The sequence below is a fragment of the Pteropus vampyrus genome, unplaced genomic scaffold (genome assembly GCF_000151845.1).
Source record: "Pteropus vampyrus isolate Shadow unplaced genomic scaffold, Pvam_2.0 Scaffold97, whole genome shotgun sequence".
Lineage (NCBI taxonomy): Eukaryota > Metazoa > Chordata > Mammalia > Chiroptera > Pteropodidae > Pteropus > Pteropus vampyrus.
Window position 1 is genome coordinate 5,223,740 of NW_011888878.1, and position 24,822 is coordinate 5,248,561.

Sequence of the window (24,822 nt, forward strand, 5' to 3'; positions counted from 1 at the left end):
TGTGATTCTTAAAGTATTCTTTATTAAGATCATTAAAGTTGTAGAAACAACTTTATATTGTAAAGGCACAGGGAGACAGTTTGGATAAAATATTCAAATTAAACAGTAACTTACAGTACAAAAGACAATTTTAATGCACATACAAACCCCAAATGTCTGATTCAAAAATATTTTACTGTGTCTATTAATGGGCAATGATTAAAAATATAAATTGCTGCTGTATAATAAATATCTGATAGTGAACATCTTGATAGCAAAGTGAACAAAATATTTATTGCTTTTCACATATATATTTTTCCCTGTAATTTTAAATTCCTAATTCATTTACTATCTTCTCTTCACCTTGTCCAAAGATAAAAGAAATTTCACATAACCGCATGGGGGGAATGGTAGTTATAAAAAACTACTTCAAGTAGCAATCACTGCTGGCAGTTGTTTTCTCACTTCCTGTCCTGCAATCACACTCTTCCAAAAAGTAAGATAAACGTTTGCTACACCACAGAAAGACAACTCCTCTGTGACTAGCATTCTAAGGTTTGTAATGAACACTTATCAATATAAAAGGTGCTTCGTTTTGAAACTGTGTATTTTACTTGAAGTTTTGAGTAAGAGGCAAATGACAAGTAATTTTACTTACTCCCCTCAAAAGTTTCTAAAGTTGTAAAAAGTCAGCTTAAGTAAAATTTCCAGCACTTAAATGTTTGAGGGCTAGTTGATATATGTAATATACTGATGTATAAAAGTTAATGTACTGTAATCCATTTTATAATGGAGAGATCTTACCCTTCTTCCAGTTTTAAATTGAATTATCTTTATTAATTTCATCCTGCTCTTTTTATAGCAACCCAGTTATAGATGGTCCAAGTACGATATCCAACACAATAGTAAAATAACATGAAAGCATCATCCTAATTTAATGAATGCTATTTCAACTTAAGAAATACCTACATTAAAGTATTTGATAACTATTATAAAGTTACTTAACCATGTCTTATTCAGACTGTGTAGAAGCCAGTAATGTGCCTGGCACAGAGTTGATGCTTAATAAATAGTTGCTGAATGAATGAAAAACAAAGCAAGACAAAACCTGGCTGGCTTTGGTTGTACATACTTTGATCACTTTGTGATTAAGAATAAGGTCAATCTAGAACTAAATACTGCACACTATACCAAACTTTGCCATAAACAAAAGTGATGATTTCAAAGAGAAAATTACCACTGTTAGTGATAGTCAATATATATTGTAACTTTTTAAAATAGGCCACAATATCACAAGTTTGTTAATTTTTACCCACATACGTAAATTTAGATGTTTTGATGTTTAAAAGTTGAGTAATGAAGACCAAGTTGGGCAGACTGGCTAAAATGTCTGCGTACAGTAAAAATTACTAGTCCGTCATTTAAAAAGTTATGATACCTTATTAAACTCAAATGACGACTACCATGTTAATTTTTGCAAAACTACTGATGAATAAAAGGTAAGAGGATATCTTTAAGCAGGTAGCTTAACTTTTCAACATAAAAAAATAACCAGGGAGATCGGAATTTAAAAACAACATTGTTAAAGTACTGGAAGTGGGGCAGTAAGAATGAGTAGGTGACCAATTTTAAAATCTAACCATGGGACTAGGCTTAATATTTCTTTGGCATATGCATTATTATCTTGGACTAGTTAGCATTTTAAAAATACTGGGTTTTTCGCAATCAAAATGAACATCAAGGTGAAGATTGCTAGTATACTCTCTTCTTAAAGCCTTTTAAAGGACAAAATAACATTTTGCAACATATGCCAAACTTCATGTTTAGTGTACAATTACTGGCATGAGTGATGTAACTGTTAAATAACCTTAAATGATCTCATGCAATGGTGAAACCACAGAAAGTGGGGATAGAAGTATTTACATAATAAAATATTCAGCTTTCTGAAAAAACACAGTAAACCTGGGAATCTTGCCCTAACAGTTAAAATGTACCGCATAGCACTGAATGAAAATTAGTCCAAATTTAAATGAACTCCTACAGTAACCTGAATGTATAAAATTGAAAAACATAAAAATGGAAAAAAAAACCCCTACATATCAGAAGGAAAAGTGGCCTATAAAACAGGCCAATCTAACTTGACCTTCAAAGTAAATGCAAGAGATTCATAAAATCATGATAGCAAAGCAAACTAAGTCAAGTACCAAATACCCTTTGATACACAAGCCAATGTAACTATCAGATTCATTTCCAATAGCTTAACGATATTCATTAATGCACTCAGGCATTGGTGGGGGAAGAGGGGGGACGGACAAAGCACTCAATGACAGCTCAAGTCTCCAAAGTGTAAGAACAAACTTATTTGCAGAATCATATGATTTTTGAAGTAATGTCTTATTTTGATGGATGTTAACATAGGATCTATCAGTGCAAGTTTATCATCCTCTGAATGTATTACTTCCAAATTTCTTTCTTCTAGATAGTTTTTGGTGGTTTAGTTTAGCCAGTGCTATTTAAATGGAGAAAAGAAAGGTTCACCATAGACTACCTCACATTGTTACTTAATTGTGCTAGATATTCACGCAGTTCTTTTGCAGCGTGGAATCTGCCATAGCGCTTCTTTGGGTTGGCACACTCATCCAGCAAGGCCTCTAGCCGGCCATCTTTGGCAATTTCACTTGGTGGATCATGAAGGAGTCCTCCAGAAGTGCCACGCCAGGTGGCATGTCTAAATAAAAGGTTCTGACAAACAGCATAATAATTGTGGTCCACAGTGACACGAGCACAAAGAATTTCTTTTGAAAATGATAAGCAAGCCTCCTTATCACAGTCATCAAATTTGCTTTCGTACCACACATCCCAATTTTCAGGCTTATCTGTAAAAGGGAGAAAAGCAGAAAGAAAAATACATTTTAAGAGTTTTCATTGCTTCCCAAAATATACAATTCACTAACACAGCAGTATTAATTCTTAAAATTGTATTACAATTTTAAACATTTAAATATATTAATTTATATACAAACATTTATTGAGAATACACCAATGCCAGGCAGAAAGCTCAGACAAGGTCCCTACCACTGAAGAGCTCGGTCTAGAGGGAAACCTTCCATCATATGAAGTGTCATACAGTACTGTGACATGATGCTACAGCAGTATAGTGGAAGCACCATTTCTGCCTGGGGCTGTAGAAGGCTTCAAAGAGAACATCTGATTTAGGCCTAAAAGATAAGCAAGCCTGGAAAAAATAATAAGGGAAAACAGCGTTCTAAGCCCAGGGTATGGTATGCAAAGGCATGGACTTAAGAGATTGGTCCAGCTGGATCAGAAAACAATAAGTTCACTGTGGCTAGAGTGTGAGCAGGTATCTGGGGAGGATACAAATGAGGCTAAAGGAATAGGTTGTACCTTGTGCGATCATGGTCACGATTTGTTTTATAGAAAGACAACTTTAGGCTGAACATTGGAAAGACTAACATGATGACAGCAACTAATAGAGGTCCAGAAATAAAAAGCCAGATTATAGAAACATTTGAAACAAAATTTCACAGCTAAGTGTATGAGCAAAGTTTAAGATTCTAATTGAATGACAAGGTAGACACTACTAACATAATATTGTTAATCTTTTATATAAAGAGAATAAATATAAAGTGGCTATGAGATATTCAGGTAGACATATAATATACGCATATTTAGAATGCATCTGGATACAAGGCTTGATGTAGCCAGAGAACAGCTTAATTGTATTGGAAAGCATGTTGAAAGCAAAGGGGAAAAAAAAGACCAAGGGCAGAACCTAAAACCTTAAGGGGTTGGTAGAGGAGAGGTTAGTGAAAGAAACATTCATTTAGCAAATAATTATTTGAATGCCTATCCTATGGCAGGCAAGGTATATAATGGTAAACAAAACAGATAATCCATGGTTCCTACCCTCAATGATTTACAATTGCGTGTGTAAAATAGACATTAAGTGAGTAAATAGACAAACATTATCTATCAAATTGTGGGAAATGCTTTGAAGGAAATAGCAGTTTCTAACAGTAGAAAGGTTTTTGAAAGAATCAATCCTCTCTAACATTAGATATAGTGGTCAAGTCTCTCTTAGAGGTAATATTTAAGCTAAGGCTTGAAGGACACATAGCTAGAGGCATATGGAAGAGAGATGAGGCATTTTAGGAAGAAAAAACTGTACAAGGGAAGCCCAGAAGTAAAAAGGTTCATTCAAGAAACCGAAAGGCCACTGTAGCTGAAGCATCATGGGCAACAATGGACAGAGAGATGTTAAAAATGAAGTAGAATAGGTCAAGTCAAACAGATTATGCTCTAGGCAAGGAGTTTCAATTTTACCAGAAGAATAATGGGAAGTCATTAAAAGCATTAAGCAGGGGAGCAATAAGATCAGATTTATGTTTAAAAAAAAAAGGAACTATGTGAGTGGAAGGAAACCAAAAGAGTAAAGAATTTCAGAAAGTTGTTACTAATCAGTCACTTGAGGAATGGGCCAATTAGGTGGTTTCTAATGGTAAAGGAGACTTCTAAGGTCAGGTTTTAGTGGTTGACAAAACAGATGGAAGCTGAGGAAGTAGAGACAGAGTAAGCAATACTTTTAAAAAGAGTTGAAAAGCAAGGCAAGGGAAAGCAGGAAAGAGTTTTATACAAACTTGTTTATGGGAATGAGAAATTGGATTTTAAGGAAGGTGGGAAGTTTAAGAAGATAACTGATGAAACAAGTTATCAAAGAAGGATTTACTCTGTCTGAAAAAGAGGGATGAATGTGTATTGTTTTTTACTGGTTTAGAAGATAAAGAGACACTGAGGGAGATGCTACATCAAAACCTCAATTTCCTGGTGAAGGAAAAAAATAAAGGTCATTTACTAGAGAAAGTTTAGGAAAAAAGGTGAATAAATAGATATGGTCTTTTGCAAAGTGGCTATTTAGACAGCTCTACCATGAGACATTTGAAAAGAACTGGACAGAGCTAAAAAAGCTCTGGAGCGATGCTCATTATATGAAATGCACGAATACAGAAGCTATATGGTTGTTTTTAAGTCAGGAATTAGTTGATATAAAACTGTAACATGTATTCCAGGAATGTCCACATCAAAAAAACTACAACCTTTTTTTTTTTTTTTTTACAAACACTAGAATGAATATTTTAAAAGTTTAAGCAAGTTGTGCAATTCCGAAAATATAGTAAAAACCACCGGATTGTACACTTCAAAAAGAAAAGTATAGTATAAGCTGCTGCAACATTACAAATGTAGGAAGAGCAAAGGCAGGAAGAAAGCACTCCAGCAAGGTGTCCAGTCCCTGTAGGAGGAGCCACATGGTTGTTAAGAAATAATCAGAAAGTAGTTTGGAGAGTACAGAATCAGAACAAGGCACTGGTAAAATCGAGTATTTAATAGAATCAAGCTAAGATCAAGCAATGAGTGTCAACATAATACATTGCTGTTATATTCACTGAATTTCCAGAAGCCACAAATTTTTGGCCTCTGTTCATCAGCAGATCCTCATATGAAAGGAGAGGAGGCAATTAAAAATATAAGACCCTCACCATAGAGCAACAATCCTTTAGTTTCTTTTTACTATGTAGATTAATTATAGAACTCAAGGCTTTGCCCCCTGTGCTTTAAAATTCCTTTGGCATTTCATTTTCAAAACACTTCAGACACCCCGCCTACCTACACTGTGAAGAGCTCAAAAATAAATGGAGAGCAAAGTGTTGGGTGACATGTAATAATGTCAAACCAAAGATAGAGATTTGCAGTGCTAGGAATCATGCAAATGGTTAAAAGAAAAAAAAAATCACTGTAGGTAGCCCATAGAACAATGGAACACAGAAAATCACTGTAAGAGATCCCACAAAAAAGTCTGGTCTCTCTGAGAGCATTACAATTTCTCTGGTAGCCTGTAACTAGTATATATAAACTTAATTTTGCATTAGACTCCTAAACCACAGAATATAGCAGACCACATGAAAAAGATATTGTATACATACACACTCAGCCTATACATTTGTGTCTGACTGAACCAAAAGGATATCTCACTAAATATGAAGAAACTGTGACTATGTGTACAAGTATAATAAATCAGTATTTATTTACTAACACTGGTCAAATAAAACAAAGGTGCATGGAAGAAATCTAAGAAAGGAATTAAAAGTATGCTTCATAAAAAAACATTAGTTTGACAGAAAAAAGTGTACAAAAAACAAATCTAAAAGTTGTATACTTACTTTGTCTAATTAACCTTTTGTCAGCAACCAAAACATTTTCAGCATCCACAATGATTACCTTCCCATCTCTAGGACCAACTGCAAAATTGTCAAAGCTGACGTCCAGGAGGTAGAGTGCAAATTCAAAGTCATTGTTTGTAAGCTGCTCTGCAATTTCCATTAATTGCCAAGCGAGGTCAACTCGTTTCTCCCATGGTGCATTAAAGAAACTCCACAGTTCTTCTCCAACATAATTTACAGCCACCATTCTTCCACAAGCTCCAAGATATTTTGCAAATGGCCAACCTTCATCAGATGGAAAACTCTACAAAAGAATTATCTTAATATTATAAGAGATTCTGAAGAAGATATCCTAGGTCTATCCCCAGATCCTCTCTCTAGAGATTGCTACTGGGCATAAGCTTGGATTTTCTTGTTATAGTCAATAGTTTAACAGAGAGAAACCTCATTTATTTTCTAATCCATACCATTACTGTGGATCTGAAAAAAAATTTAAATATGTAACTTTACATTATAAAGCTAAAATAGACTAAGTCTTGCTTATCAAATCTCAGAACCAAATTGATCAATGAAATGCAAGATACCTTTTATTTTTTTTTTAAGGCGAAGCAACCTTTGGTTGACCTCACAGATTGCAAGGACCTTGTCAGCTTGCAATCCCTTATTTTTTACGCCTACAGCACCTGGTCTTCCTAGGTGGTCTCCCATCCAAGTACTAACCAGGCCCGACTCTGCTTAGCTTCCAAGATCAGACGGGATTGGGCTTGTTCAGGATGGCATGGCCACAGACTAAGATATCTTCTTTATTACCAAATCTAAAAGTATTTATGCTTTCCTTTTTTTTTTTTGACTTAAGAAGGTATAATCAATCCTTTCTTTTGAATGGACAGTACTGCAGGCCTATTAGTCAACATGTATTTATCAGGAACCAGGCATTGGGCTATGCTGGCAACAAAAGTGAAGAAAATAGTCTCTAAGATGAAAAACTTTAGAAGACAAATATCAAACAAATAATTATGAATTTAATGAGTGTTGGTTACTAAGAAGTGGTTCGGGTCCTAAGGGAGAATTTTAATAGAGGACTCACCTAGTCAAGAAGCAGGCAGGGGTGGAATTCAAAGGATTCTCAGGAAGTGTCTTTTAGCCCACACTCAAAGATTGGTTACAGAGCAATCCGACATCCTATCAGTGCAACCTCCACTCCAAGTCCCTTTAGTTCCAAGTTAATCTTGTTTCCCTTCTACTGCCACATTTTCTGTTCGCCTTTAGCCCAACTTCAAAATTATTCCTAATCTTAGTAAAGTTTTCTAATAAATTTTATAACTACTGGGGAGATTAACATCCCAAAACAAAGTCTTCTATGCCATGAACAAGTCATTTCAATTTAAGTAAAATGATAGGCTTTATCTAAGGTACTTTCCAGTGCTAAAATGCCCACCTGCAACATTGCCATTGTGGTGCAAAAAGATGGGAAGTAATATTTTAAACAATTTCTTAGATGATCAGAAGAGGTGTGTTTTAAAAAAGCCATTCCTTCAGCCTAGCATCTTCTTTAAATTGGGGGAAAAAATTATAAGATGATGTTTAAACAAACAATGCAGGGGAAACAATGCAAAACATTACAGAATATAAATGTAGCCTATTTCTATTGCTAAAAATTGAATAATCCACATACATTAAAAGGGCTGAAGATGAGGCTTTCTTTCTTGGACCGCTTAAGAAAATAAGTAATATTAATTTTACCCTGAGCTTTTGTAAAATTGACAAAGCTCAATAGTCTTATATTAAAATTTTTAGCAACTTAAAAAGAATTTTTAGAACTAAACTTCATTAAAATTATTTTCATTTGTGCTTCTTTTCAACTGTCAATGCACAATAACTGTACTTGTTTGTATATATCTTTTTTCTTTTAAATTTTAACATGTAGCTTTGTGATAAAACACTAATTATATAAATTAAACACTTAGATATGATAGTATGAATCTTTAAATACAGTAAGTGAATTGATTCAATTTTAGTTCAATATCTACTGATCTTTTAGCAATTAGGAGAAGGCATATTTTTAATCTTATACCTGAGAATTTTTTTTTTCCTTTGGGCATTGGGAAAAGTGAAATTGCTCATGTCCAATGTGAAATGAAAAAACTGCTTGCTAACCACATTATTTTCAACCTTTCCTCCAACTTAAAATACCTCCATGACCTTGAAAATTTAGTTACATGAAATGATTACAAAAGATTTAACTCTTTCCCAAAGTATTCATGTATAAAGTCCCTGACATAAAAAGTGAAAACACTGAAAATAAGTAAATATGGGAGATTATCTAATTTTATCATGCAAAAAGTAAAACAAAACACTCCTCCATACACTTTTGGTATATTATTCACATGCCATATTGTAGAACAGATACAAACATAGCTTTGTGAAAATAAAATAGTCTTTGACAACAGGAGAAAAGGAAACCCTGCCAACATCTGCACATGTACAAATGCCTCTTTGTTTTTGGAGCCTTTCCAACTGTGGCAAACAACAGTCAAATATACACTTCATTACCCAAGTCCCTCATAGAAAAGGATAAAATATATGAACAAATGTCATCTTAAGCAAATTTATATTCATATAGTGATTTCTGATGATGTTAACTGAAATTCTGTTATGCTTCATTTTAAGAAGAGCACTACAATTCTTTCATATAGTTTGCTACCTAATCTTTTGGAAGAATTTTAATAAATGAATTCATACCACTTGCTCACATGACAAGAATTTCTCATTGTATAATCAAAATAGTCAGATTTCCTATTAATGAGAACAGAATTCTATTGAACACACTGTAGTACAAAGAAAATGCTCAAAAGAAGCCAACACATTTATAATTTGTATTTAAACAATTCTGGCTCAGAATCAAAATTACCATGGTCAAAAAGAGTTTGAGAGACAAAATTTTAAGACATTATAGCTTAGATTTCTTAAGTATATCAAGCAATAAGATACATAACTTCTAAGTTCCTGATTACCAAACTATTACAGTGAATAAAACACAGTAACTAATATTAGACGTTTACTTCTGAAGTCCACACTTTTAAAATTTTAAACCAAATCTTAAATCAGATTTACAAATTGCCTAGGACAATAGGCAAATAGTCTTAAGCAATCTGAAATAAAATGTGTGCATTTTAATTAATTATTTACATTTGAAAAAATATGTACAAATATTTTTTGGTTGAAGGAAGGAGACTTTAAATGTGTAATGGTTTAAATTCTAATTGGATTAGAGGCACTCCAATTAATTGTTCGGAGATTTTCATCAGGCTTAAATGTATGGTATAATATATAGTTTTTAAAACTAAATATTAGTTCCAGATTATACAACAGCATAAAAGTTGTAAAATTACTGTATTTTTTTAAAAGAAAATGTCTATTGAGTATTACTATCGATATAAAAATTAAAAATGAAAATTTAAGTATTTAAGTCACACATGGTTAACTGAATTAAAAAATTAATATTTCTTTAACATGATTTAAAGAAATATTAAATGCCTTCGCTGTTAATTTATAAAACAAAAAGCATTTTGAATATGAAAACTAAGATAAATCATGTTTGTTTGTTTGTTTTAAAAACAGAAAACCATAAGCTACTTTTTGGATATCATAAAACTCAAGTAATATTAATAACAATATTATACACAATAACAGTAGCTTAAAGTCAAGGTTTCAGAAACAAAACCACTACAGTCATCTTCCATTTTAAGAGAAAATAAAATGAAGATGACATAAAATGTATATAATCGATATCAGAAAATTTAGATAGTTTATATTCTTTACGGTATGTGTTATAAAATTCTGTATTTAAAGGGTAATATAGTATAAAGTAGAATAATGGACTTAAAAAAATCATGAGGCTAAATTTTAAGGTCCACCTTCACCTCTGCATCTCACTAGTTGTGTGATCCTGTTAAAGCCAGAAGTTCTTAGAGCTTTACTCTCTTTCTCTATAAAACTGGAATAATATTTGTACCAACATACTCAACAGGGCAATCCAAGGATCAAAGAGAAAAGAGTATGAAATGTACTTCGTTGATTTAATACTACTTTATAAAGTATTGCTTATCAAAACATTTTATATTTCCTACTTAAATCTGATTAAAAAGTCCAGATATTCATAAAGAGGTGTTCTTATTTTCATATCACCTACTGAAAGGCAGCTACAAATAATGAACTCCTTCCAAATATAGCCAAGAACCACTAAATTTGAAATACATCTTCACTGTCTTCTAGTAGTTCCTAATTTACAATGGAATATATAAGATACCAGACTTTAAAAAGGCTCAGTGCTACGAGAAATATATAGGGCATCCATGAGTACTAAAAATACAAAAATATTAAAACTTGATTAACATGTATATGCATAAATGTGGCATTGTAGTTTGCTCTTCATTGATAATATGTAAACAACATAAAATAAATTCTAAGTGCTGAAGTAATCTATCAGCTATCTATTGATCAAAAACCAAGTATCATATTTTATATGACCAATAAAGGGGATGTAAAATTTAATAATTCTTGAGTTGACGATATCTGAGTTGGAAATCTAGTTCACTGTTATTGGCACAGTTTAAATGATTTGCCTAAACTCGCAAAGATTGTAAGAGGTAAAGTCAGGCTAATACAACCCCACAATCTCATATCCTTCTGTTTCAGAAATTTTCAGATTTTGGAAAGATAACAGTGCATATATTTCACACTCATTATGCAACATCTCCAGTAGTCTGGGGTAGCACCTCACAAAAAAACATATTATGCTGCAAAAATAATGTAAGGTTATTCATCTTAAGTGGGATAAAGCACACAAATTACCTTATGTGTTTTTACATTTTTTTTTCAATTTGACAAAGCCTATTCTCTACAGGTTTTTAAATTTAGAATTGCAGATAAGAAATTGTAGGTTAACTCATATTTCATTGACCACTCTAAGGAGCTGGAGTAAAAAGCAGTGAGAGAGTTGCTATGGAATGAAAAAGAATTTCCTGAATTAAAAAATCCTAGATGCAGCCTAACTCCGCCATGAAATGGTAAAAAAACAGTTGTAAATAAAACACAGTCCCTAGTCTCAGGAAGCTTTTTTAGTCTGAGTTGGATGATTAGTAAATAAACATAAACTATAAATTATAGAATTTGTTAAAAATTGAAAAGTAGAGTATATGGAGAAAGAGAAGAGACCTATTTTAGATTGTGTGGTAAAGGACAGCCTCTAAGGAAATGCTTGCTACTTAAGCTGAGATCTAAAGGATGAGTACAATATTAGATAGACTGGGAATGGGGCAGTAAGGATTTTCCAGGCATATGTTAGGGCCAGAAACTATCTTCTCAGAACTGGGGAGCGGGGAGGGAGGTGGTAAGGGAGAGGTGGGTAGCAGCTGCAGTAAAATGGATGAGGAGGAAATGACTTAAGTAATGGAGTCTGGAGAGGGGGAGGGATCAGATCATGTTGGCACTTACACAAAAAATAACTCAACATGGTCTACATGCTATGGAAAAAAAATTAAATCTATATATCTATCCATATCTATCTATTTGTATCTATACGTAGATAAAGATAGATGCTATATATATATGTGTGTGTGTGTGTATATGTGTATATATATATTTATTTATTTATTTTAAAGTCTTAACATTCAGAAACATCTTACATATTGGAATTGACCAACATCCTGTGGTACATAATGTTATTCTAAAAAACAAGTTTTACAATATGCAATAACCTATGATCAATAGACATTGCTCTAGCAAATTAATAAGGTCATTTTATTCTATTACATCAGAATGCAGTCATGAAAAAAGGAGACATAGAAAGTATGAGAGTAAAAATATATAAAACAGTACCTTTTTGGTTTTATTCTTTTACTTACAAGGAAAAGCATGTGACTGATAGATTAAAATAAGGTCAACTAAAAAATGCTTGTGTTCTATTATCTTTTTTTCCTCCTTACATGACCAAAAGTAGGGTTCATATACTAAATTTAAGAGATTATAATTCTTTTTATACAAGAAATATAAACTATTTTATAGTCATTTATTACCTCACGACATTCCATTAAAAGGAACATAATTGCATTTTGCCTGAAGAGATGTGTTACAACACTGTTTAAAGTAGGAAATTCCTAGTAAAAAGAAGTTGACTTGAAAAATAAAATCTATCAATAATGAAACATACAAACTAAAATCTGATTATAGGTTCTACAGAGCTGGAATTTCTACACACACAAATTTAATCTTGAGAACACTTTTAGAAAATAAATGTTATCAAAAGCCATAGAAGATGCTTAAAGGTTCAATTTAAGTTTCAAAATTATTTTTAAAAGCCCAGATTGGAACAAAATCCCATTGTAGTAATGCATGTTATAACAGCTGTTCATAAGAGATTAGTCAACTGTACTGGTGACAGACTGAAGTGTTCACAGTTTTGTGAACTGTCTGGAGGGGGAATATAGTAAAATTACTGGGATAATTTAATGGTTACCTAATTTTGCTAAATTTCTCTAACACCTTAGTTTCTTAACTTATACTACTAAATAGTGGCCAAAGTACATTGCAAATACTATAGAATCTTAATAATCCCAAGATTTTCGAGTCATAGGATATGTTCCATTTATTTTATTAAGTGATTTTCTGAAGGCTATTTTCCACCCACCTAGATTCCAACAATATTAAGCAATGCTTTGAAAATAGTAAGGTTGTGTTACTTCACTGAATATCGTATCTAACAGCTGTATCTAAAATTGGAAACTAATGTTAAAACACATCAACAACAAAACAAAACCCAAGTGTAATAGAAATAAATCATCAGTTAAAATGAATAACTTAAGAAATGCTCTCCCCCTCACCCCCCAAAAGAATCGCTTGGCCACAAATTCTAAATATGCATGAATTTACTAGTCTAACCAACCCGTTCTTACCTACTCTCACAACCAGCAACAGTGCTCCACTAAGTTGAAATATATACTTAGAAACACCATACTCAAACATTTACTCCCAATAAAACAAAAATTCAAAAAAAAAAAAAAAAGATATAAGCTTCTTTTGGATCTAATAACCTAAGAATGCTACCCTACTTTCTTTAGTCAATATCTGATTTCTTTAAACAGTCTGCCAAATAGAACAGTACTGATTTCCTTGATTACTTTAAAACGCAAACGGAATTAACACAGCCTTAACACAATCCTTCAGAATAGAAAAATATCTGCTAGTATCATACTATCTCTCTCCATTAAACACCTGGCACCTGGTTTTAGATTTGTATTCCTATTGTCACCTTAAATTTAACACAGTCAAAATGCCTGGTTCCCGTTTCCTAAAGCCATTCCTTCTCTGAGTTTCCTCATCATAATAAGGAATCTCACTAAATAGTTGCTCAGACCAAAGCCCAGGAGATATTCTTTATTTTCCCCTTTCCCTCATACCTTAACCCTTCAGCAAGTCTCGTCAGCTTTTTCTCCAAAATATACTGGGTTTGACAACGCTATTTGTAACCTCCATTGCAGCCATCTTAACCCAAATCAGCAAGCTCCCATAAACTAGTGCAAAAGCCTGAGTCCTCTCTTATCACTTAAAATCCCTTCTCCATAAACCAGACCCTGTTAAAAACACTTCTATTGTTTCCCATTGCTCTGAAAATAAAATCCTAAATTTATTAAGCATGGTTATAAGACTATATAGGATATAGTGCTTGCCTACTTCCTCTATATATCTTATAATTTTACATTTTACTATGCTTCCCTACTCCTATGCTTGATCCTGCTTTGAGGCCTGTGCCTGTCTCTGTCTCTGTCCCTCCTCCCTCCCTTCTTCCTTCCTTCCTTCTTTCTTTTCCTTCCTATTTCTTAACTAAAAACACTCTGCCCTCACAACTTTGCACCATTGGCTTTTTTTTCATCATTTCACACCTCAGCTAAAATTTCACTCTTCTTGATCACCCAATTTAAATTATTCTATACCCAATCCAATTCTCTATCCCAGGAAGTCCGCTTTCTTCTTTTAATAGGATGTAAAATCTGAAATTATCTTATTTGTTTGCTGTCCAGAAAATGCCCCAGAAAGCAAAGGCTGCACAAACTGCCTCATCTTGTCAACTTTACTGTATCCCAAGGGCATACAGATCAGCTCCTGGCACTACTGAGCAATGCCACACAATTCTTGTCAAGTCTCCATCTCATAGTTAAAACATCCAATGAGCACTATGAAGGCAAAATATGAAGACCTTAAAGCATCATACCTACCTCAGATAAATAAATCTTTTAAGACTATGTCTCAGAGTTTAAAAATGTCTATAAATAACCCAGACTTAACCTCTATTTTTAATTTACCAATATACAAAACAATTATTAAACTGTAATGATTTATAGAGAAAAATTAAACTATTTGTTTTGTATCACTGAAACCTTATTTAAATCTTGTTTCCTACAATATTCATTCTATTTATCATACTTCATATAAGACAAATCTGTAAACCCCCTTTTAATTACTATTCCAAAAAAACTAGACTGAAGCAGCAGCCACATAGGTATTTATGATGTATGCATATGTAAAAGGGGGGGGTGATGACGTGTGTGACCATTTGCCACAGGAAGAGTAAATAAAATTTATGTATTTCTCATATGTCTATATATATGTCAATATAATGTACTAAAGAACTTTGCAACTACTGAAGCTGTCTAAAAATAGAATAAAATGATTTACAAAATAATATATTGCAAAAAAATTTTAGAATTAAAGATATTTTGTGTGTATTGTCTAAATAATCCTATCTCCTTTAATCTTTAAAACAATCCTGTTGTATAAATATTAACATTCCCTTTTCGCTGATTAAAAACCTCAGGCTCTTAAACATTAAGTGACTTGCTCAATGCCATCTAATTACCATAGTATAGAATGCTATCTCAATACTGCATCCATCACTCCTCCTGTCCCCCAACCCCGCTTATGGGCAAAATCCCATTTATCCCTCAGAACTCAATTCCTCTGTGGAATCTTCCCTGGCATCCGTTCCTATGAAGATACGCACAGATATTCCTCCCTGAATAAGTCATCCAATAGACTGTATGTATCTTTTTTGTAGGGCTTATTACACTATATTATAATTAGTAATTTATACACACATCTCCTACACAGTAAGATACTTGCTGCCTAGAAAGATCCTTTCAATCCAAATGCCCTAAAACAGACTATTTACAAAAATGAACAAATAAAATTGTGTCCTTCTGACCAAAGTCTAGGACTTTTAAGTCCAAAGAGTTTCCAACTATTTCACAGATAATTTCACATCAAGAATCTATTTTTAAAAAAGACATACAAGTTGGATAAAAGATTTGATAAATAATGTAAAGCCTTTCAGGGTTTATGACCAGGATGAATAACTATTCTTTTCATCTTACACTAGTAATTTACAATCTTAAGACATTCTATGATCATTTACTAAAGTTCACTGTATATGTAAAAAATGTAGGGCTTACATTTTAAGGCCCTATTAATATAACACACATGGGTGAAAAGAAAAAAACGTCAGCATTCTGTGAAGAATCAGCAGCAATGATAGCAATATAGGAAATAAGCCAGAAAAACAGATTATAAAAACCAGTCTGGAGATTTGTTGAAAAACTGAACACCACATCCAGAAAGCACACCCCTTAAAAAGTAAGCTTTCTATTCCTCACCAACATGCTGGAGGAACATGTGCTGACTCATGCAATGGAAATAAGAAAAAAAAGAGTTCACAACTACACAAAAGTACAGAAAGAATCTCAGAATTAATAATAGTCAAAAGATATGGATTAATCCAGAAAACAGACCAGGGTGTCAAATGATTTTGCTCTACTGATCTGGAAGTAGTGCTTTCCTAAGGGTTACTGTCGATTTCTACAGCCTTTCCAAAATACAAGCATCCTTTTTTGGACTTGAGGAACACAGAATTATTTTTTGTTTGCTTTTTCATGAAGGGATGTTCTAGTGTCAAAAGTAAACCTCCGATGGAAACTCAGAAAAAAGGAAGGGGGGGGGGCAATCCTCTAAAGTTCATGAATTTATTAGGAAAAAAGTGCTCTTCTCAGAACTCCCTAGTCAGAACTATCTCTGAAGTCTCTAATTCTGAGAATGTAGTTACTACAGCAACAGCCAGTGAGAAAGAAGTAGATGGCTCCTTAAGCTGTTGCTTAAAAAGAAACTTCTGAGACAAAGTCTGGAATATCCTTTATAGATGCTATAGCGTCCACAAGATCTTTGGAAACCTTTACCTCCATATTTTTTTTCTTTAAAGGCAGTCTCTGGGTTTTGTTTTGTTTTAATCTGATTTCATGTGTATAAAAATTTGAGGGTAGGAATATAAGTGTGAAACAGGGTTATCTATCTATTCTATCTGGTCTCCAATCCATACTCCTAGCAAGGACCAAGTCCCCAAATGCATAGCTTAAATAATGATACTGTAAAAAATAAGAAATTTCTCTTAAAACCATGATTCAGAAAACATAAGGCAAATAAAATTCTATAAATATAATAGTAAAACTAAACAATCAAGAGCTTTCTTTATTTCCATAAACAAGACCATCTTCACCATCTCCAGGTGATAAAGTTAGAGATATAGTCTGGACTTCAGGAAATCCAGTTTTTTTCCTCTCTCACACACAACCTTTATAAATTCAAAAACTGGTAAGTACAAACACTAGTAGAAAATTTACCAATACAATAACAGAATACATCTTGCCATCCTGCCAAATATTTCAACACGTCAACTTTTGAATATTCCAAGAATGCTATTACACAATATAATATCAACAGTCCCTCTACCCAATTTTTTTCATAGGGCTGTGGCATACTTGTAATTAAAATACACTTCTTGGTGAAGTAAAAATGTGAGGATGAAAAGAAGGTATCAGGGTAGAAGATAAAGGTACTCACATTATCTTGATGTTTACAAAATTTTTCAGAAGGTAATTCTACTACTGAACAACTTTCCTTAGAGCTAGATAAGTTTCTGTAAGCCAGTAAAACTATCCAACAATGGGAAGAGATTTGTGCTTTCATACCATTTCAAATGGAATTCTATATTACAAATCCATATATCCTTAGATAAGGTATGTGTGTTATATACGTTACAGACATTTAATACCTTTCATGCATCCTTTCCAGCACAACAGAAACTTCAATTTGTTATTGTTTCTTAAAATCAGAAGAGGCAAGTTTAATGGGTTAAATTTATGTTATTTTTCAGTTCTTTCATTAGTACCTTATCAAAGGAGATTTTTAAATGTTTATTTTGGAAACATGTTTACCACACTGGAACTTGTGTTAAAAACAGTTTGATGATGTCAGCTCAAAAGACTTATTTTCAAAAGTAGTTAATTTTTGAACAATTACAGATAAGAAAAATCTAGTTTGTCACCAAATGTCCAAAAATTCAATTAGTAGCTCCCTCTCCTGGGAAAAAAAAAAATATATGAGTTCCTCTTTAAACTGTAAAACACACATTTATATCCTCAAAAATATTTTTAAAAATACATGAACCAACACATATGTACAAAGAGAGTCATATTTGAGTGAGTTTTTCTACCATAATCAATTAATATCCCAAAACTAACATAAACAGCCACTAAGTTTTATAGAAACCTTTATAAATATTAAAATATTATACTTTTGTCTAGCTAACAAAAAATGATGAACATGATTTGACTTAGTGTGTGCAACGATCTTTGTACTTATCACAGAATTTTGAGATTCCTTTTATTTTAGTGGTTTCATATCATCAAACCTCTATTACCTTGTTCATACTTATTAACTCACTAGTTTTTACCAAAGATGAAGTGGTTCCATAAATAAAGTAACAGCTCTATGAAGATCTCTTATATAAAAAATATGTCTTCTTATTCTACTTGTTTGTTCATCAAGTAAAAAGAATAAACATATCAATATGACTGGTACTAAAGACCCCAAATTTGTATTTCATATTTCACGCACCATGCAATTAACTATAGAACTGGGTTGCCTAAACTGAAAATGCAATTTACAAATGCCAGTCAACAATGTTGATACATATATTTCCTCACATACTAAAAACAAACTTTTATTCTACCTGTAACCCATTTACCTACTCCCTCAGAGCAATTGTCACTAAATTTAAATTACAAGAATATACGGGTTTTTTTTTTTTTCAAAAGTTGTTTATCACTAAAGATAAAAACAGGAAGAAAAAGTTTGAGGAAGAGTTAATAAGAAGGCATGAGCACTCTTGACTATTTCAACTATAAAGTAAATTGAATATGCCAAGACAACTTCAAACTGAAAAACTGAAAAGCTTCCCAAATAAAGATCTTCTTTAGTACAAATCAAATGCCAAAGTTTCGAGGATTCAAATGCCATGTTTATAAATTACTGACACATAATGCATAATGTTCTTAAAATATAAGTTTTAATATTCTTTCTAGTACAACAATATTCAGAATTACCTGATAAAAATCTTTAAATGGGTAGCCACTATTATAAATGCAGAAAATGTGCATTACTACTACAATAGCCCCTTATTAAATTTTTGGGTTCCAGAGATTTTTACAGACTACTCAGCAAACTACACACTAAACCCTTCTCCAGAAACCATTCTTGCTAACATTTCTCAAAGAGGTAGCTTAAATTAAAACAAAACAAAAAGGTGTCAGATCAAATGTATATATCATGAATATGACCTTAAGCTTTAGAGAATGACTAGCTTTAAAACTACCAAATAATTTCTTCAGTAGATGTTTAGCCAGTTTTATATACCATTTTCTGTTAAAGAGAGGAGTATTTAATATATAATCTGTACGTTAAATTCTACCCATTACATACAACCCATGATACCTTAAAATTTACCAAGACCCACATTAAAGTTTTGAGGCAAAATATTTTTGTTAAAATTATTTGGCTGAAGCAATCAAACGAAGCTGGTTTCTCTTAGCTAAGTTGGGCAGCGAAACTTGAGGAAAGAAAGCAACATAAATGAATACTGCACATTCCTATACGTGCGCTTCAGATTTTAAAAAATAACCCTGTACAAACTCCCCCAGCTATCAGTGACATTCTTAGCAGCGTAGAAAGGGCATGAAGTATATTAAAATTACTTGTGATTGATTTTATGTCTTTTTTATTTCCTCCCTTGTATTTTAAATACTACAGCAAAACTGGTATGGAAAAGGGACAGGGTTGTGGTTATCAGAAGGAATCACAAACCCACAGTTGTAACCACTATCCAAGGACACCGCACTAAAGCCGGGTGGGAACGTGTGGTAACTCAGTAACTAATCCAAAGGTAAACAGTTTTTTTTTTTTAAAGGTTTTGTTTTCTTTTTTTGCTGTCACCAGTAAAAAAGATCTCAACCTAGTCCCCTAAAAGGCACGTTTATTTTCAAAATAAAGTCAAGAGCGAACCAATGACTGAACTAGAAGAGAGGTGAGAATCCTCCTTTCCGTTTCTCGCCCTGGCCTAACATTTCATTTCCTTTCTGCTGCCAAATACCAGATAAATAGGGCAGGTCACAGGATCAGGATGAAAATGTCCGTCTTGGCCTTAAACCCTCCCCGACTCAAGTGCAACGAAGACTTAACTTTCTCTTCTTCCTAATTCTGCCTAAAGCAAGACTCATCAGTTAACTCCACCCCTGACCACAGTCTCCATTCTCTGCCCTTTATTTTCCCTAGCTAGTCCCCAAATTAGGAGCCTCAATGATTTGCCAGGTAAATAGGCTAAAGGATAAAACAAAGAGACTTTGGGGCCGAAGTTAGGCCAGCCATGCAGGGCACTAAAAGGGAGAATAAACGCGGTGAAGAAACACTAAAAAGAACTAAAAGTCCAAGAACCTGCGAACAGACTGGGCCGTGGAAATGCAACCCCGGCAGATAAAAGCAAAAGGCAGAGAGGAGAGCCGAAGAAACTCGCTGGAGAGACATTTTGGGATCGTACGAGACGCGCTCCCTCTGGCGTTGAAGGGATACGCAGTCATAACCGAGAAGCGCCCGGGTCTAGGTGACAAGAGAAGACTCTCCACAAGCCGGGTTGCCCTCCGCAATCTGGCACACTCCCCGGCGCTGCCCCTTTGCCACGCCCGCAGGCTGGCATAGCTCGGCCGGGCCCAAACTGAGCAAACGAGAGCCGATGGAGCCACTTCTCACGACTCCCGCGTTCCCGCGCAGCCCCTCCCGGGAGGACGCCCCCGGTCGCGCTCCACGCCTACCTGTAGCACTAGCGGCTCGGGGTTGAAGGCCAGGGTCAGCAGCAGCTGCATGCGTTCGGAGTCCTTGAGGTTACGGAGCAGGAAGCTGCCCGAATCCTTGGTCTCTGCGTAGCGGCGCACCAGGCGGTCCAGCAGGCGCTGCGAGGGGCAGTGCACCAGATCAGACCAGCCTTCCACCGCCTCCGGCGTGAGCAGCCGCACGTCGCCGTTGAGGCGCGCGAATTCGGTGCGGGGCATGGCCTGGAGCAGGTCGCAGCGGGGCCGACCGGTGGCCCGCTTGCAGATGCTCTGGTCGAGCTGCGCCAGCTCGCGCTGCGAGCCGAGGCGCTTGAGCACCACTCGGCGGCGGCCGCCCTCGCGGGGCTCGCCGTACTGCGCGAAGTAGACGTTCTTCACGTTGAGGAAGTCCAGCAGGCGCAGGCGACCCCACGCCTCGAACACTACCTGCCCGTTGAGGAAGCGGCGGCACCAGCTCGTACCGAAGCACGCCGGACACTTATTGAGCTGCAGAAAGCGCCGGTCGGCCAGCTCGTTGCGCTGCCAGGAGGCGAGCAGCGACGGCGAATGCAGCACCATCAGCACCAACAGGCTGCCCAGAGCCGCCAGCTTCAGCGAGCGGGACAGGCGGCCCAGCTTCGGGGGCACCAGGCGCCACATCCCGCCCGCCGCCCTCTGCCCGCACCCGGAGGGCGAGGGCACCCCCGGGGCGCCCCCGCCGCGCCGAAGTCCGGAGAGCGACTGGCAGAGGCCCCGGACCAGAGAAGGAGCAAGGGCGCGGGCTGGGGCAGGCGGAGTAGGCGTGTGAGAGAGACCAGGAGCGGCCAGGAGCCTACCAGAGCAGGCTGCTACTTCTGCTGGTCACTAGTCTCCACAACTCTCGAGCTCCCTCCTCCGAGCTCCCCGCCCTCCGACTCCGGCGGCGCCTCCCCCGAGCCAGCCAAGTTATAGAGGAGCGGGAGGGGGAGGGAGCGCGGGGACCCGACGGCCACGCGCCCGCGTCTGCCCCCGCGCGCACGCGCACAGCACCCTGGAGGCGCGGGAGATGCAGCGGTGGCCGCCCGTGGGGCCAGCAGGGTCTCTGAGATGGAAGGAGGAACTCACGGAAGGGGAAGAGAAGCTGGAATGTCTCACACCGAAAAGTAGCAACAGTGTAGGAAGGTGGGAAGGATGAGGTGCTCGCGAGTCCCAAACGCCGCACTCCCCACTTCGTACGCGTTGACTCTCCAGAGACGGGGCCGGGGGAGGGGTTGTGTGGGGCGGGGCTAGCGGGGCGGAGCGAGCGCGACGCGCGCTGCTCGGAGAGCGTAAGCGCAGGCTCGCGGCGGTGGCTTTGGGGCTGTCTCCTCGGGGCGGAGCTCGCGTTATTGCAGGAGGGATAAACTCGCGAGCTCTGGTGGTGAAATGCTTTTACTAATAGTTGATTTTTGTGATTGTTGATTACTGATGCCTGGCTTTTGCCATTGTAGAAACGGTCCTTTACGGGAGACTAAAAGAAGAAATGACTCGCGGAAGGTTACTGCAACCCCTTCTCGCCAGATGCCGCACACGCGGGGCGGAGGCAGCTGGGCAGGGCATCGTGCCCCCTCCCCCGCGCGCCTTATATGGGTGGAGCGCGCGCCAGGGAGCGGGGTTCTTCTGGCTGGCGCTCGCGTCCCTAGGGGGCCGGGCGCCTCTGTGTTGGAGGCGGGTTTGCGGTGAAAACGTGGAAAAGGCGTGAGTTGTGGGGGACTGGTTGGAGACTTCATCTTTGTCATATCATATCTGTGTAGGCATCTTAAATTTTCCTGAATGAGCATGGAAAAATCGAAGTCCTCAAAGGGAAAGTAGGGTGAACAAGGGAACTGACGCGGCCTAGTGTCGCCTGGAGTGCTGCGCTAACTGCTGGGAAGAAGCAAGGCTGAGCAGTTGGCAGGTTTGCTTTGCTCCCCGCCTGCCCTCCCAACCTGTCCCTGAAGCTGTTTCCTTCCACTCGACGTAGTACATTTCCCGGCGCCGCCCCCGAGGGTCCGGGCGGAGAGGGCGGGTCCACCTACTCCTCCCCGGCGTACTCTGGCCCGCCCCACCGGCCACGACGCGTGGCTGTACCGCCGTAGGACCCGGGGCCTCTTGGTGCTCCACACAGGCACGTTGGCTCAGATTTACGCCACAACTGCAAAAATAACTCGGAAATGCTAAACTACAGTGCCTTGTTTTGTTACAAGTTTTAGGCGACTCGGACTCTTCAGCAGTAGCTGCGAATATATAATTATGCTTTATAGTTTCAGCGCTATAATAAAATGAGTTTAAATCATTTTACTTCTCAGTTAAAATGAGCAGTTGTTAGTCTGAAGGATGGGTGGTTCCTGATACGGTATTAAGGACCTGGCTCTTAACCGAATTTATTTTAGAGACTCAACAGATTTTTAGAAGACCCTAGTAACGCAATTCTACAGGGGCTTAATGAGAAACATCTATACTGGACTATCAAATTCACTTTTCTATTTTGTTCTCAGTTATTTGATAGTAAAAGAGCCATCCTCTTTACAAGAACTATTGAGGTTAATGTTTTGGCCTTTGTAATATATGAATTAAAACAAAAAAAAAATCTGGACAATTCAACATGTTCAACAAAGAAGTGATTTTTAAATGATATTACCTTAAATACAGACAAATTGGAAGATTTAGTCTTCAAGCCTTGTCTAAGTGTCTGAAGAAATTTTGCTGCTAAAACTAAAGACTTCCTGCCACTTTTGGCAGTAATTTGGTTTAACTTGTTTTCAAGCACCCCAAAACTCCATACAGTGTAAAGTTATGAGCAGAATTTAAAATGAGGATTTCTTAAGAAAAGAGTTGGGTGTGCTTAGTCTGGAGATGTCAGCTCTGCTGCTGAATGTAAACTAGGCAAGTTATTACTTAACTGCATTATTTCTTCTAGCGTCTCTTCTACCTGTCCTGTAGATGTGTTCAAGAAAAACATGATAATTTATGTGGAATTGCTTTAAAACAAAAACACTACATACATTTTTATATTTATAGTTAGAGTGAATGATTCCATTGGCAAACTTGCCAGTAAACTGATTAAACTAATTGGAGCATACCAAGAGACTGTTTAGGTGACTAGTAACAGGACTAAGGGATACTTTTTCTATGTATGGAGAAGATCTTTGGAGTTCTTAAAGTATTCTTAACCTCCAAATCCTTGGAATTATATAGGCATCATTTGAAGAGTGAAAATAAAAACGATTACTGGTCCATACAGGTTGAATTTTGAAAAGTATTTGCTTTTTTGTCTAAATATTTTACATTTGTTTAAAAGCCCTGAAAATCTTTTCAGTTAACTTTTCTAGATTTTTATCAAGAAAGATAGTATTCAAGAACTTAGTACACTCCTCAAAGGAAATAAAAAGGCTAAGAGCTCTGTGAGATAAACCTAGAGTGTTCTAAAGATACCTTATTGGGCTTTGGAAAAGATCAGTAAGTTAAAGTACATCTCCTATAAACTACAGGATACTTTTGGCTATTGGATTATAAGCTAACATCCAAAGTTCTTCCCCATAAATTTAAATAATGGGAAATAATATAATTTTTAGTGCATTGTAAATGTCATTTTATAAAATCTATCACTTTTAAGGGTATGCAATGAAATGAAATTTCACTATTTTGATACCCATCATCTATTTATTAAAAAGTGAACTATTTAATAGTCAAAGTTTCACATTGTATTGCTGTTCTATCCCCTTAGCAGTGGTTCTCAGGTAGGGGCTGTTGCCTCCCAAGGGATATTTGGCAGTATCTGGAGACACTTTGGTTGTCACTAGGGTATGAGGGCTACTGGCATCTAGTGAAAAGAGTCCATCCTACATTGCACAAGGCAACCTCCAGCAAAGAATTAATCAGCCCAAAATGTCAATAGTGCTGTGCTGTTGAGAAACTCTCACCTACGGAAATCTATTCATGTAATGTGGTTTTAGGCATGAAAGTCTTATTGGTTATCACTTTCTTGCAGAAAAAAAGGTGTATATTTAAATTTATTGCATATCTTGTGATCCTAATGTTATAAAAGTTAAGTCTGAACTGATCAAAATATAAATCACAATTATGAATTATAAAAATATTGAAATGTGTTTCTTAATGAGATTGGGCTTTTATTATTTAGCTTAAGTTTCCATGAATGAATATTATTTATTGCTAGAATTTGAAAGATCAGCATGAATTCTTTTTCTTTTTCATTCTTAGAGATATAGAGGCCAAAATATTTTGTTCATTTAAGTTGAGGGGAGTAAAAAGAATGTTAATATAGCAAAAAGAATGTAATATAGCAAAGTGGTTCATTTATTTTTATTATTGAGTTATATGCCAAAAATCATTTACTGATAGTTATC

At 36.2% G+C, this 24,822-nt stretch overlaps 1 protein-coding gene, 1 long non-coding RNA gene and 1 pseudogene across 2 annotated transcripts; 1 reads left to right on the top strand and 2 right to left on the bottom strand.

Moving 5' to 3' along the window:
• Positions 1 to 21,705, bottom strand: CUNH3orf58 (chromosome unknown C3orf58 homolog). The gene is made up of 3 exons (XM_011364439.2): positions 20,462 to 21,705; positions 6,216 to 6,519; positions 1 to 2,855 (listed from the first exon to the last, which is right to left on the bottom strand). The coding sequence occupies exons 1-3, from the start codon at positions 21,116 to 21,118 to the stop codon at positions 2,524 to 2,526; spliced, it is 1,293 nt and encodes a 430-aa protein (XP_011362741.1). The 5' UTR covers positions 21,119 to 21,705; the 3' UTR covers positions 1 to 2,523.
• LOC111742620 lies at positions 6,887 to 7,005 on the bottom strand (annotated as a pseudogene).
• On the top strand, positions 21,484 to 24,552 carry LOC111742575. The gene is made up of 2 exons (XR_002781376.1): positions 21,484 to 21,619; positions 21,928 to 24,552. It is a non-coding gene; the product is annotated as an uncharacterized LOC111742575 (long non-coding RNA).
• The last annotated feature ends 270 nt before the right edge of the window (positions 24,553 to 24,822 follow it).

Bases quoted from the DNA above. Each gene is read 5' to 3' on its own strand.
- CUNH3orf58 (XM_011364439.2), bottom strand. From the start codon at position 21,118: ATGTGGCGCCTGGTGCCCCCGAAGCTGGGCCGCCTGTCCCGCTCGCTG. The intron at 6,520-20,461 runs GTAGGCGTGGAG...ATTCTTTTGTAG, and splicing joins CCGAGCCGCTAGTGCTACAG to AGTTTTCCATCTGATGAAGG. The intron at 2,856-6,215 runs GTAAGTATACAA...TCCCTTTTACAG, and splicing joins CAAAAGGTTAATTAGACAAA to ATAAGCCTGAAAATTGGGAT.